At 35.5% G+C, this 13,779-nt stretch overlaps 3 protein-coding genes across 3 annotated transcripts; 2 read left to right on the top strand and 1 right to left on the bottom strand.

Annotated features, from left to right (window-relative positions):
• Window positions 5,157-7,440, top strand: LOC107644483 (protein EFFECTOR OF TRANSCRIPTION 2). Its single transcript, XM_016348348.2, has 3 exons — window positions 5,157-5,345; window positions 5,436-5,798; window positions 6,528-7,440. Exons 1-3 carry the CDS (start codon window positions 5,235-5,237, stop codon window positions 7,218-7,220), a joined length of 1,167 nt encoding a protein of 388 aa, XP_016203834.1. The 5' UTR covers window positions 5,157-5,234; the 3' UTR covers window positions 7,221-7,440.
• On the top strand, window positions 8,828-10,676 carry LOC107644482 (pentatricopeptide repeat-containing protein At2g15690-like). Its single transcript, XM_021103008.1, has one exon. The coding sequence runs from the start codon at window positions 8,975-8,977 to the stop codon at window positions 10,454-10,456; it is 1,482 nt and encodes a 493-aa protein (XP_020958667.1). The 5' UTR covers window positions 8,828-8,974; the 3' UTR covers window positions 10,457-10,676.
• Window positions 10,821-13,377, bottom strand: LOC107644481 (graves disease carrier protein). The gene is made up of 7 exons (XM_016348346.2): window positions 13,059-13,377; window positions 12,681-12,766; window positions 12,356-12,563; window positions 12,080-12,206; window positions 11,815-11,999; window positions 11,606-11,728; window positions 10,821-11,436 (listed from the first exon to the last, which is right to left on the bottom strand). Exons 1-7 carry the CDS (start codon window positions 13,218-13,220, stop codon window positions 11,299-11,301), a joined length of 1,029 nt encoding a protein of 342 aa, XP_016203832.1. The 5' UTR covers window positions 13,221-13,377; the 3' UTR covers window positions 10,821-11,298.

Here is a 13,779-nt window from a genome sequence, read left to right as displayed (position 1 = left end):
TTTGTTGAGCATAGCCCAATAAAAAACGACAAAAAGAAAAAAAAAAACATAACAAAAGAACCAAAGACAAGAAATAAGGATGAAGTCCTAGGCTATGTTATTTATGAGCAATCCGAGCAATAGAGGTGTTTTAACCATTCTCTTGTAATGGAGTTACCCCGTGTTTTAATTTTCGCCAACTAGTTGTCCACACTATTTACATTTCATTGTATCAACACAAAACGCAGCTTTCAATTTTGTACGGTGTTTGTGTGAAAATTAGTAAAGTTAATTTTAGAAAATATATAAATAAATAATAATTAAATAAAATGAGAGGTAATAAACAATCTTAGTTTATAACCTTAGAATTTTAGTGGTTGAAAAAAGAGAAGAATTATATACCTCTAATTGACAGATGGTTCATATTGAAGAGACTCACCTATAAATTGAGTTTTTTTTTAATTCATTTCAATCAAGTCATCCAAAGAGAATAACATAATATTTCTTTGAGTAGTTTTCTTCTATATATAGAGAGAGAAGTGTGTTCTCCTTTTGTCAAGAGAGAGTGTTTTGTAGTCTTCTTGTGATAGAGAGAAGTTGTAATTCTCAAAGAAAGTTATTCAATTGTTTCCATATTTTATACAAATTTCTAATTTTTCATCTCTATATTTTGCTGTGTCATTTGTCTGGTACCTAACAGTGGTATCAGAGCCAAAGGTTGCTGATTAATATTTTTTTTTCCGCTGCGAGTTACCGTCTAAAAAAAATGGCAGCAAAATATGAAATTCCAAAATTCAGTGGGAGTAATTTTTCCATATGGAAATTGAAGATAAAAGCTATTATGAGAAAAGACAATTGCGTGACAGCAATTGAAGAAAGACCCACTGGAATTACAGATGAAAAATGGAAGGAGATGGATAACAATGCTGTTGCAAACTTACACTTGGCACTAGCTGACTCGGTTTTATCAAGTGTAGCAGAGAAAAAGACAACAAAGAAAATTTGGGATGCTCTCACCAAATTATATGAAGTCAAGTCACTACACAACAAGATATTCTTGAAGAGAAGACTTTATACTCTTCGAATGAGTGAGTCCACATCGGCAACGGATCACATCAACAATCTAAATACGCTATTTTCCCAACTCTCATCGTTGGAATATACCATAGCGGAAAATGAACGTGCAGAGCTCTTACTTCAAAGTCTACCAGATTCATATGATCAGCTTATCATTAACTTAACTAATAATGTTTTGACTGATTATCTTTCTTTTGATGACATGGCTGCTGCGGTTCTTGAAGAAGAATCTAGGCACAAGAATAAGGAAGATAGATTAGAAAGCTCAAAACAAGCAGAGGTTTTGTTGATGACAAGAGGAAGATCAATGGAGCGTGGTTCCAGTGGGAGTCAAAGTAAACCAAAGTCACAAAGTAAGAAGCAGGTCAAATGCTACAATTGTGGTAAGAGAGGGCACTTCAAGAAAGATTGTTGGAATAAGAAGAGTATAGAGAAGGTTCCAGAAGGATCAAGTTCTCAAGGATGTGTTGCGAGCACCTCTATTGATGGAGAAATCCTGTATGGCGAAACAACAATTGGTTCTAAAGGCAGCAAGCAGCTCACTGATGTTTGGATTGTTGATTCAGGAGCAACATGGCACATGACTCCTCATCGTGATTGGTTTTGTACATATGAACCTGTCTCGGAAGGATCGGTGTTTATGGGAAACGATCATGCCTTAGAAATTGTTGGAATGGGTACTGTCAAAATAAAAATGTTTGACGGTTCTATTCGTTCACTTCAAGGGGTAAGACACGTGAAAGGCTTGAAGAAGAATTTGTTGTCGATTGGGCAATTGGATGAACTTGGATGCAAGACCCATATTGAAGGTGGGATCTTGAAAGTTGTTAAAGGAGCTCTTGTGGTAATAAAAGCAGAAAAGATTGCAGCAAATCTATACATGCTTGTGGAAGATACTTTGCAAGAGGCAGAGGAATCAGTTGCTTCATCAAGCCAAGAAGAAATGACGATGATATGGCATTGCAAACTGGGCCACATGTCAGAACGAGGCTTGAAGATTCTTGTAGATTGTAATCTTATTCCCGGGCTCAAATCGGTAAACTTACCGTTTTGTAAGTACTGCATTACAAGCAAATAACATAGATTGACATTTGGTAGATCAACTGCTCGGAGCAAGCACATATTGGAGTTGATTCATTCTGATGTGTGGGAATCGCCGGAGATGTCCCTAGGAGGAGCAAAATATCTTGTATCATTTATTGACGATTACTCTAGGAGGCTATGGGTGTACCCGATTAAGAAAAAGTCAGACGTGTTTGTGATGTTCAAAGAGTTCAAAGCAAAGTTAGAAGTTGAATCTGGAAAGAAGATCAAGTGTTTAAGGACAAATAATGGAGGAGAATATGTTGATGGTGATTTTCTAACATTTTGCAAGCAAGCAGGTATTCAACGACAATTCACAGTTGCATATACGCCTCAGCAAAATGGTGTAGCAGAGCGAATGAATAGGACTCTCCTAGAAAGAGCACGAGCTATGTTGCAAACTGCAGGTTTAGCCAAGTCTTTTTGGGCAGAAGCTGTTAAAACCGCCTGTTATGTGATAAATCGGTCACCATCAACTGCAATTGGGTTAAAGACACCAATGGAGATGTGGCAAGGTAAGCCACCTAATTATTCTTCTTTACATATATTTGGTTGTCCTGTGTACGTGATGTAAAATTCCCAAGAAAGAACAAAGCTAGACCCAAAGTCTAGAAAATGTATATTCTTGGGTTATACTGACGGAGTTAAGGGGTATCGCCTGTGGGATCCCACTGCCCGCAAGGTAGTTGTCAGTAGAGATGTAATATTTGCAGAAGATGAATTGCAAAAGGAACAAGAAAATGACAGCACTGTTAAAGAGATAACCACTGTTCAAATAGATGAAAAATGTAGAGAAGATGATCTTTCTGAAGTAGAACCACAGCACGAAGAACAAGAAGCAGAGGCCAATGACATAGAAGTTCGTCGATCCACTCGACAAAGAAGAACCCCATCATGGCACTCAAATTATGTTTTAACAAACCATGATGCATATTGTCTTTTGACAGAAGATGGAGAGCCAACAACTTTTATGGAGGCTATGCGCATTCCAGACGCTTCTATGTGAATGACAACAATGCAAAAAAAAATTGAGGCATTACATAGAAACCATACCTGGAAACTTGTTGAACTTCCAGCAGGTCGGAAAGCCATTGGTAACAAATGGGTTTACAAGATCAAACGAGATAGTAATGATCAGGTGGAATGATATCGTGCAAGATTGGTTGTCAAGGGATATGCTCAGAAAGAAGGTATTGACTTCAATGAAATATTTTCTCCGGTGGTGAGACTAACTACTATTAGAGTAGTTTTGGCTATGTGTGCTGCATTTGATTTACATCTAGAGCAATTAGATGTAAAGACTGCTTTTCTTCATGGAGAACTTGAAGAAAAGATATATATGCTCCAACCAGAAGGTTTTGAAGAACAAGAAAAAGAAAACTTGGTTTGCAGGTTAACTAAATCTCTGTACGGTCTAAAGCAGGCGCCAAGGTGTTGGTACAAGAGATTTGATTCGTTCATTATTAGCCTTGGATACAACAGACTTAGTTCAGATCATTGTACTTATTACAAGAGGTCTGGTGATAATGATTTCATCATTCTACTGTTGTATGTGGATGACATATTGGTGGTAGGTTCCAACAAAGATCAAATCCAAGAATTGAAGGCACAGTTGGCTAGGGAGTTTGATATGAAAGACTTGGGACCAGCAAACAAGATTTTAAGGATGCAAATTCACCGAGACAAAAAAGATAGGAAGATTTGGCTATCGCAAAAGAATTATTTGAAGAAAATCTTGCAACGCTTTAATATGCAAGAATGTAAGCCAATTTCAACCCCACTTCCTAAAATTAGCTTTAAGTGGGAGATTGTAAAATTAGTAAAGCTAATTTTAAAAATATATAAATAAATAATAACTAAATAAAATGAGAGGTAATAAACAATCTTAGTTTATAACCTTAGAATTTTAGTGGTTAAAAAAAGAGAAGAATTATATACCTCTAATTGACGGATGGTTCATATCGAAGAGACTCACCTATAAATTGAGTTTTTCTTTAATTCATTTAAATCAAGTCATCCAAAGAGAATAACATAATATTTCTTTGAGTAGTTTTCTTCTATATATATAGAGAGAAGTGTGTTCTCCTTTTGTCAAGAGAGAGTGTTTTGTAGTCTCCTTGTGATAGAGAGAAGTTGTAATTCTCAAAGAAAGTTATTCAATTGTTTTCATATTTTATACAAATTTCTAATTTTTCATTTCTATATTTTGTTGTGTCATTTGTCTGGTACCTAACAGGTTGAGTTCAAAAATCTTGTATCGTCAAATTTTCTTTCATGTTTGTCAGGGATGTACCGATCAAATCACTCAAATTTAGGACAGTAACTCCTGATAGCTTACTAGACCTATGGTGAATCCAATTGTCATCTTCTGTTTGGAATACACAACTAAATTTCGCTAGCTCTTCTTTTTTTAATACATTTCTACAATAATTAAATTTTCGAAACCATGAGTTAGGAGGCAAATGAATCAGCTTATAGATGTTAAAAATTTCTGATTTTCTAAAAGTTTTCGTTATAGCACGCACTTTGATTCACCAAAGAAGCAGAAAAGCATTTATTAGTGATGAGTTCTTCGTACTGTTAATATTCAAGTGTGAGGAGTGCATGAAATTAGTCCCACATCAAAGAAAACAAGAAAGAGTGGGGAGTTTATAAGATGAGAGATCCATTAAAATTAACTTGACATCTTAAGGTTTTGAGTTAGATGTGATGTCTTCTCATTTAATATTCTCTCGTTTGATTCCTTCCCAAAACTAGAAAGTGGGGGAGATTGCTAACTGCATGAAGTTAGTCCCACACCAAAGAATAAATTTTAAAATTTTTTTGCTAATATTTTTTTTTTAGTCATTAAACATTTGCTTAATAACAGTATCTCTTGAAAGGTTGAATGAAGAGGGAATATCAGTAATTTAATACAAACAAATGTAGAGTGCCAAGAAGGGGCATTTCGGTGATATAACAAACACAACATATATAATAATATAAAATAAAATATATATAAATGTGCACTAACTAGTTAGCAACGGTCATATGATATCTCATCAAAATCAAAAACAAATCAGTGCAGTGAAGTGAATGACGGCGCAGCTCAATAAATGGTAGCAGTGCCAAATCAGGATCACCATCATTCCTCCTTCATCTTCAAAAGGCTCAAGAGGGAGGAATGCAGCCACACCAAACATGATTCTATCTTCTCCAAATGGAAGGTTCTTCATACAATAATATTACATATTTACAAAACACAAAATTGCTTACTTCAAAGGAATTTGATCAATTTTGTTGCTGAATTGTTGCAGATTTTAATTGGTGCTTCCGATTGGGAAGATCATTCAAAGGGAAAAGAAGGATGTGCAAGATACAGGATCCATAACCTGCCAGAAAAAGCTTGTCCAGGTGTATATGAGCTTGGAATAGCTGTGTCATCAAGGAGTGATTTGGGGAGGCAAATTTACAAACTTGCCCCTGAGTGTGTAGTTGTGACTTACCTTGGAGAAACTGATAATGTAAGGGATAGGTTGCAATGCTATGGCAGAGATGGATCTCATTTGCACACCAAAACTTCTCTTGAATACTCAATTTATGATTCTCTCCAAAAGAAGAGGCCATTGTTTCAAGAGATTTTTTCACAGGGATACCCTATTGTTTATAGATGGGTTGCTGTAAGTCTTTTCTTACACATTTCATTTCAACTTTTTCAATCCTTAGGTTCTCCTATTCTTAAAGTCTTTGGTTCTATGTCGATGTGTTGCTTGATAATATGTCTAAAAGGAAGACTCTTTCTTTGTTTCTTTTTTTTTTATTATTATTTTAGGGTCAATAGTTCTCAATCTCATAGTTTAATCAGCATGAACATTCATAGTCACAAGTGTCTCAGATGAAAATTCTTAGTTATCAAATATTGGGATACAAATCTACAATTAATATGAAAACACGTATGAGAAATTCAACACAGAAGTTTGAATAAGGTTAAATGGTTCTCTTAGTCCCTACACCATTTTAAATTTTATAATTAGATTCTTATGATGCAAAAGACGTTAAAATTAATAGAATATTTTTTTTTTCAAATTAAAAATACTCATACTTAAGAGCTAAATCCCTATACTTAAATGTCCTCTCATCTTCAAAATATTCTATTAACTCTAACGTTTTTGGCGTAATAAAGACTTAATTACAAAATTCAAAACGATATAAGAATTTATTTGAAAGCTTTTAACTATGAGGACTTAGTTATAAACAAAATTCAAAACGATGTAAGAATTTATTTGAAAGCTTTTAACTATGAGGACTTAGTTATAAATTTGGTGAAATTATAAGATTAACAGAGCATTTTAACATTTGAATAATGCAATCTTTTTAACTACAATGATTATTACTGTTTTGATGAACAGATGAACAATAAAGAAGAGGCCAAGAAAATAGAGTCTCAGCTGCTCAAAACATTTGATTATGCATGGAATATAAGCAGTAATGGTTGCCGGCGGCCGAACGATATTCTTCAAAAGATAAACAAGATTTCTTCCAGCACAAGAACAATCTCAAATATGGCCAGGGAGCTCCTACCTTTCACTCGAAAACAAGTCGGTATCCGAATCAAAGTAGATGAAGAAGAAGAAGACAGTGATGGCATCTACAGTTTCCTATCTAGGGTGTTCAAATTCAACAAATCAAGGCCTAGGAAAGTCAAAAATATCGTCATTGCCAATCAGCAGGATGCTATAATTTGTGGGGTGGCTTTAGGTGATGGTTCTGTCTGTATAAATACACCAGCTGAAAGAAGAAAGAGGTGTCCTCAACACAAAGGAATGAGAATTAATAATGTGTCCCCTGCCAAAGCATTTGTATCCCCAAAATCAAAGAGCAATTTGGTTTCAGAAATCAATAAGTTTATGGACCAAAATGTTAGCAATGATGATGTACAAGGCATTCCAAAAAAACCAGTTGAAGAGAGTAGTAGTGAAACCAATATATGTGGAATCATATTGTATGATGGTTCACCTTGTAGGAGAGTACCGGTTAAAGGAAGGAAAAGGTGCCAAGAGCATAAAGGAAAGAAAATTTGTGCCAAGCAGAAGATGATTTAAGGATTTGGTGATTTGTTCTGTTGTTGTATAAGGTAACTTGTTAGATTATGTTTAATGTCCAAAAGGAAAGTGAGTCAACACAAGAAAATGTGAGGACATCAAGTCCTAATTCTGTTGGTTGACAAAATATAGAGGAAAATAATGTATTTAATGTTTCATGTTGTTGTAATATGAATTGTATTTGGTGTTTTACATTGTTTTATAAATTCAATGTTAAATCTGTTGTTGTTTTAGAAAATTCTTCGCTGTTAGAGAATTAGAAATTTTCAAACTCAGTAGTTAAGTAGAGTAATAAGAAGGAATGTGCATTCAGCTAATGTTAATATCACAAAACTCTCTTTTAATTAGTCCATGATAGATACAGGTTATATTGTATTTGTAAAATTTATTGTTGCTGAATAAGCTTTTTAGAAATCTAAATTATTGATATATTTATCTTTTTCGAAATCAAAATAGTAATACGGAAGGGAGTTTTGAGTTTTCTCCGTGTGACTTTAAGATTATGGATTTAAGTCGTGTACATTACATCTTTTGAGTATAACTCCTTCTTAAACTCTGCGTTAACACAAGATGCTTGTCCATCAAATTATTCTTTTTTAAATCTAAAATAGTAATATAAGAATATATAAAATATATGATATTTCATATAATAACAATGATTTTATTTAAAGCAAGAAATAATTATGTTTATATCCATTTTATGTTTTTTCTTTTTTAATCAGACCTAGAATCTCATTAGTTACAAACTTACAATGTATTCACAGTTCACATAGTCTCTATCAGATATCAAAAAAAAAAAATTAAGTACAAATTAAATGGGATAAGATAACCTCTCTAGCATTCTCACAGAGGATTTTTGACTCACTATAAAAGAGAGTTATTCTAAAAGGTGGATACTACAATGAAGATTTTATAATTGTCTTCGTATGAATATATTGCTTTTTGATCCTTGGATGATGGATTGTATGGTTAGATTTTGATATTTATAAAAATGTTATTTTTGTTTAAAGTGTGGCTAAATAAATAAACCACACTTTTAACCAAAGCATCTTCATGAGAAAATATTTTTACCATCTTTATTGTAGTATCCACCATTCTAAAATAAAAAATTTATTTCTAAATTTACGTTATTTTAAGCCAAATTACACATCTATATATCTATACAAAAAGAACTCTACAATTTTGTCTTTTTAACTCATAAATTTTCCTAACAAAAAAGTTTGGGTGTTGCACATTACACTTGCTCCTATTGATTGAATAAATCACTGGTTGTGAGAACTTGTTTCATCTCCAAAAACCAAGCTAACTTCAAGCCTTGAACAATGTCCCAGAATTCTGCCTTAAATGCTGAACAACAACCTATATTGTGGGAAAATCCTACCACCCATCTACCTTCTTCATTTCTAATTATGTGAATATCTACACTTTTTAGAGTTTGCATATATGAATTAGTAAAATTTAGATTTATTCTGTTGGTCTTTATTTAATAAAATTATAAAAATAATAAAATAATTAAACTTAAAATTTATTTATTAAAAATAATTTAATATTATATTAGCTAAATAATAACCAAAAATACGCAGGATTACAGTCTCCACAGATTCTCGTTGAATAAATCAAAATTTGGAGACAAGCAAGAGTGTAAATTGAAGGAGATATGAGTGTTAACTCTAAAAGTAGCCTATCCGTTTGATTTCGATATCCGATATTATTCTTCTGCAATTGTTCCATACAGCCTCCAAAATCAGAACTCCATGGAGCTCAAACTCCACTCATCAATGGCGTCACTGGCACCCGTTCCCCGCAAATTAAACACCGTCATCTCATCCCATTCCAAATTCCCACACTTCTCTCCTCCGAAGCCCTCCAATTGCTCTCTCCCTTCCACTCCTCTATGCTCCTACGCCGTTCCCGATTCCAAGAACCCCACCACCAACACCAACAAGGTCCAACCCCGCCTTAAAAACGCCACCCCCACTGGTCGTTTCGCTCAAAAGACCCAAACTTCACTGAAGGAGAATCTTCCCAGAGAACCAAAACCCAAACTTGATAATACTCATAATAGGGTCGACCAGAACCGCCAAAACGCGCTGTTTGATGCAACCACCCTGAACGTTAATTTGATTGAGTTGTGCGAAGAGGGTAAGCTTGCTGAAGCTTTGGAACTCATGGGTCAAGGTTCTGTTGCTGATTATGGTGTTTTTCTCGCCATGTTGAATTTGTGCGAGGGTACGAGGTCGCTTGAGTATGGGAAAAGGGTTCATGAGTTCTTGAGAAGATCGAGGTTTCGAGGGGAGGTTGAATTGAACAATAGGTTGATTGGAATGTATGGGAAATGTGGTAACATGAATATTGCACGCAAGGTGTTTGATCGAATGCCAGAGAGAAACATGAGTTCTTGGCACTTGATGATCATTGGATACACTGAAAATGGAGCTGGTGATGATGCTTTGTTGGTTTTTCAGGAGATGAAGGAGGCAGGGATACGGCCTGAGAGTGAAACTTTTGCATTGGTTTTGGCTGCGTGTGCAAGGGAAGAAGCTGTAGAGGAAGGATTATTGCACTTTGAATCAATGAAGGAGTATGGAATTGTTCCCACCATGGAGCATTACATGGAGATCATTAACATTCTGGGTAATGCCGGTCAGTTGAATGAAGCTGAGGAGTTCATTGAGAGTAAGCCATTTCAGCCTGAAGATGACATTTGGGAGGCTCTCCGAAATTTTGCTAGGATTCATGGAGATATGGATCTTGAGGATCGTGCGGAGGAGTTGTTGGCGTGTCTCAATCCTTCAAAGGCCATTGCTGATAAGCTTCCAACACCTCCAAGGAAGAAACAGTCTGCAATTAACATGCTAGAGGAGAAGAATAGAGTGGCCGAGTATCGGTGTGCCGTTCCGTATAAAGAGGCTGATGAGAAATTGAAGGGTTTGAGTGGCCAGATGAGGGAAGCAGGTTATGTGCCTGATACAAGATATGTTCTCCATGACATTAATGAGGAAGAAAAAGAGAAGGCCTTGCAATATCATAGCGAGCGATTGGCCATTGCTTATGGTCTAATCAGCACTCCCCCGAGAACTACACTTCGGATAATAAAGAATCTGCGTATTTGTGGTGACTGCCACAATGCAATCAAAATCATGTCGAAGATCGTCGGACGGGAGCTTATTGTCAGGGATAACAAGCGATTCCATCATTTTAGAGATGGAAAATGCTCATGCGGAGATTATTGGTAGAGTTACTACTCAAGTGTAGATACTCTGGTGCTGTCTTACTAGATTGTTTCTACCAAAATGTGTAGGGTTTCAAATCCATTATCAAACAGATAAAATATTAAAATCTTTTTGTTTCATCTAAAGATTGATCTATGTAGCTTCTCCGTTGTACATGTTGGCTGCATATAATATAAGTTCCCACGAGCACAAAAACACTAATTTTTGTGTCTTGTTCTCAGTATCTTGTTTTATCCTGTTCTTAGAACCAAACGTAGCCTTCTATTTACTATTTTACTTCTGATCTTTTCAATGTGATGCAGAATCATCAGTCTAATGCTTTGGTATCAGCGTGCAGATTTCATTGGATTGTAATTGTAAGATTAGCTTATTGGAATTAGCTACTTATAATCTTATATAGTACAAAATAGCCAACAAAAGTTGAAAAGTAGTAGAAGTAGAAATCTGGCGCCAACAGGTGGTCAAAGGTAATACGAATCTGGCTTTGTTACATCAACATATCTATATAATCCTCTGTGCTTGCACATTCAAAAAGTGCAAATTATCTTTTATTTGTATGTACATAGTTTGTGTCCTACCTCAACAACATATTGTCTTCTCGTTACATCATGAAAACAATGGGATCTGCCACAAGGGATCATTCATTCCCTTGCAATCTGCAGAGAAATGCATGCTGTATCCTGTTTATGATGGAACATAATCTCCATCTCACAATGTACAACTTGAAAGAATGGCATGTGGTGCTAAAACAATGTGAATAGGATGAGGCCAAGAAACCTTTTTGAAGCCTATGAATTGAAGAGTTAGACAGGCGAAAATCTGAAAGGTAGCATCATCTGTTGCTGTTACTGTGTCTGCGACGATGGTTGGCTGATTCTTTTATTGGTTACCACTTCAACTGCAGCATCATCTCTTGATGGAACTCTCAGGTATGATTTCATGGTATCATAAACAGTAAACCCAATTGCCACTGATGGAACAACCTGAATTGCAAAAAAAAAAAAAACATCAACTAGAAGGAATCTAACTGCGTATTGCTTTTTGCATTTTTGTTCACAAATCCTAAAAAGGAAATAGTTAAAATTAAAATGGAAACCAAACATGTTGTAAAGTTTTAGTTGCTCAACTATGCAATTAGTTTTCCCATCCCACCTTTATGTAATTGATGCTGAGCCCTGAGAACAGCTGCTTCCAGCCCTGATTTCGAGCAATCACAACAAGTGATTTCATAATCCCCTTCAGTTCTGCATTATCAGATGCCAGCAGAGTTTGAACCTAGCCAGAATGTTGTCAACTTTGTACTATGCATTATTTGATATCCATCTACAAAACTTTTCCAATGACCAAATGATTTAAGTTACCTGCATTTGCCTCCTAACAACTTCAAGAGGATATGTGAAGGTCTGCCCCAATAGACCTGCTATGGATCCACATGTGAGTTTCACCATAATGCTTTTCTTGTACTCCTCAGGGACATGGCGCTTCATTTCCTCATAGAAGTAAAACTTCAAACCAGCATACGGGAATATTCCGACAAGCGTTGGAGCTGTTGCCAGGAGCAAGTTGTGAGAATATCATAACTATGAAGATACAGCACTACAGATATAAGCAGATTTGAGGGCATACCTACTCCCCTATAGAGACCTCTAATGCCACCTTCTCTGTAAGTTTTTGCAAAGCAATCTTGGATCCCTCTATAAACTTGTTCATTATGAACCATCCCTGAAACATTCAACTTTTCTGGACTAACAACCTGCAGTCACAGATAACATATGTCAATCAGGGTTATCAAATTCTTGAGTTAACATGTAAATTCTTTACCTAAACTCAGGAGTTTATAGAGAACTCTCAAGTTTGATAACTAAGACGGTAATCATATTGATCAGAATTCAGAAACTTTACCTGATAAGCTAACTTAGTCCGAATCAAGTCGAGAGGATACGTAAAAAGAACAGCCGTCCCTCCGGATAATGAGCCTGCCATGAGATCAAGGGTAGGGCCTTTCGAAACATCAGGGAAAGTAAGCATGATCCATCTGCGGTATTCCTCATAGGACATATAATGAAGTGCTGCATAAGGTATAATCCTTGCAACACTTGCTCCATTTCCTCTGCAATTCAATAATGATTAAATTAATTAGACAGCTGCAGAAAATTTCTCAATTATATTCTCTCTCTACTTTCTTGTTTCAATGTGTTAGTTGAGTTGAGGTTCTTCTAAGTTCTACCTGTAGAAACCTAAAAAGCCTTCGGTCTTGGCAATTCTGCTGACTGATCCAACAAGTCCTGAGCTGTGAAACTCAGCTCTTCGAGTCTGCAAGGAATGACAACAGAAAATTACAAAAAATGGGGTAAAGAGAAGAAACCCATTTCACCATCAATTTTGAAGCAAACAACAAATACAATAAAGATGCAATCTTTCTAACTTTGAAGAGTAAAGGGTATCATAAAGAGACTTCATTTCTTGAAAAAAGGGATTAAAACCAATCAATCAAAATATTCAACAGTACGAAATTGGGGGATAGAAAATGAAGCAATGAAGTAAAGGTGAAATCTTTGGAAGAATATGAAGAGACCAATTGATGAAAAGAGTTGAAAGGTAGAACCTGGAAGAGGATTTTGACACGTTCGAGTGGGGCAACGACGGTTTTGGCGAAACCACCAGCTGTGCCACCCGCAAGAAGCTCCTTAGCGAAGAGGGGCATGGAGTCCAAGACATCATCAACCACCATGGCTTTACCTTCTTCTGCTCCTCTTTTGATTCCCATTCAAAGAAGAGCGAAGAGAGAAGAACAAAAAGGGAAGGTTCTTTGGCTTGTTCTGTTCTGTTCTGTTGTTCTGTTTGGTAGTTTGAGTTAGGAAGAGGAACCACGTAGGTTGGAAAGGTCAGAAGAAGTTGCGTTGAATAATGGATTTGTAACTTATTTATTATTTGGAGTGCGTGGTTTATTGGAAAACTATTTTTACCACATTTTGATATCCAACCAGTTGGTGCCAAGTAGGATCATGTTTGATGAATCTTCTCTCTCCCAACTTCTCTAAACAAATCTATTCCCTACTTTATGCTCAAGCCTCAAGGATTGGTTTAATGCTCAAAATTCCTAAACCACCACCATTTGAGGATTTATTGTATTTAAATGAATAAAAAAAAAATTTTCGAACACATAAAAACAAAACTGGAGAAGTTAAGCATCTACACAACAAATGTTGTTAAGAAATTTATAGAAAAATTGATAAAATAATTATTTTACTATAGAAATATATATCTAAAATTTATAGGGAAAAATTGATTATACTGTTTGTAAATAAATTTAATTATTTTATATA

This window comes from Arachis ipaensis, chromosome B05 (genome assembly GCF_000816755.2).
Source record: "Arachis ipaensis cultivar K30076 chromosome B05, Araip1.1, whole genome shotgun sequence".
NCBI lineage: Eukaryota > Viridiplantae > Streptophyta > Magnoliopsida > Fabales > Fabaceae > Arachis > Arachis ipaensis.
The sequence above is the reverse complement of the archived record's forward strand: the minus strand, read 5'-3'. Positions and strand labels throughout refer to the sequence as shown.

Coding starts and splice junctions, on each gene's coding strand:
- LOC107644483 (XM_016348348.2), top strand. CDS start 5,235: ATGGTAGCAGTGCCAAATCAGGATCACCATCATTCCTCCTTCATCTTC. Junction 5,346..5,435: donor CTATCTTCTCCAAATGGAAG/GTTCTTCATACA, acceptor GAATTGTTGCAG/ATTTTAATTGGTGCTTCCGA. Junction 5,799..6,527: donor TTGTTTATAGATGGGTTGCT/GTAAGTCTTTTC, acceptor TTTGATGAACAG/ATGAACAATAAAGAAGAGGC.
- LOC107644482 (XM_021103008.1), top strand. CDS start 8,975: ATGGAGCTCAAACTCCACTCATCAATGGCGTCACTGGCACCCGTTCCC.
- LOC107644481 (XM_016348346.2), bottom strand. CDS start 13,220: ATGGGAATCAAAAGAGGAGCAGAAGAAGGTAAAGCCATGGTGGTTGAT. Junction 12,000..12,079: donor AGGTCTCTATAGGGGAGTAG/GTATGCCCTCAA, acceptor TCCTGGCAACAG/CTCCAACGCTTGTCGGAATA. Junction 11,729..11,814: donor TTGTTAGGAGGCAAATGCAG/GTAACTTAAATC, acceptor CATTCTGGCTAG/GTTCAAACTCTGCTGGCATC.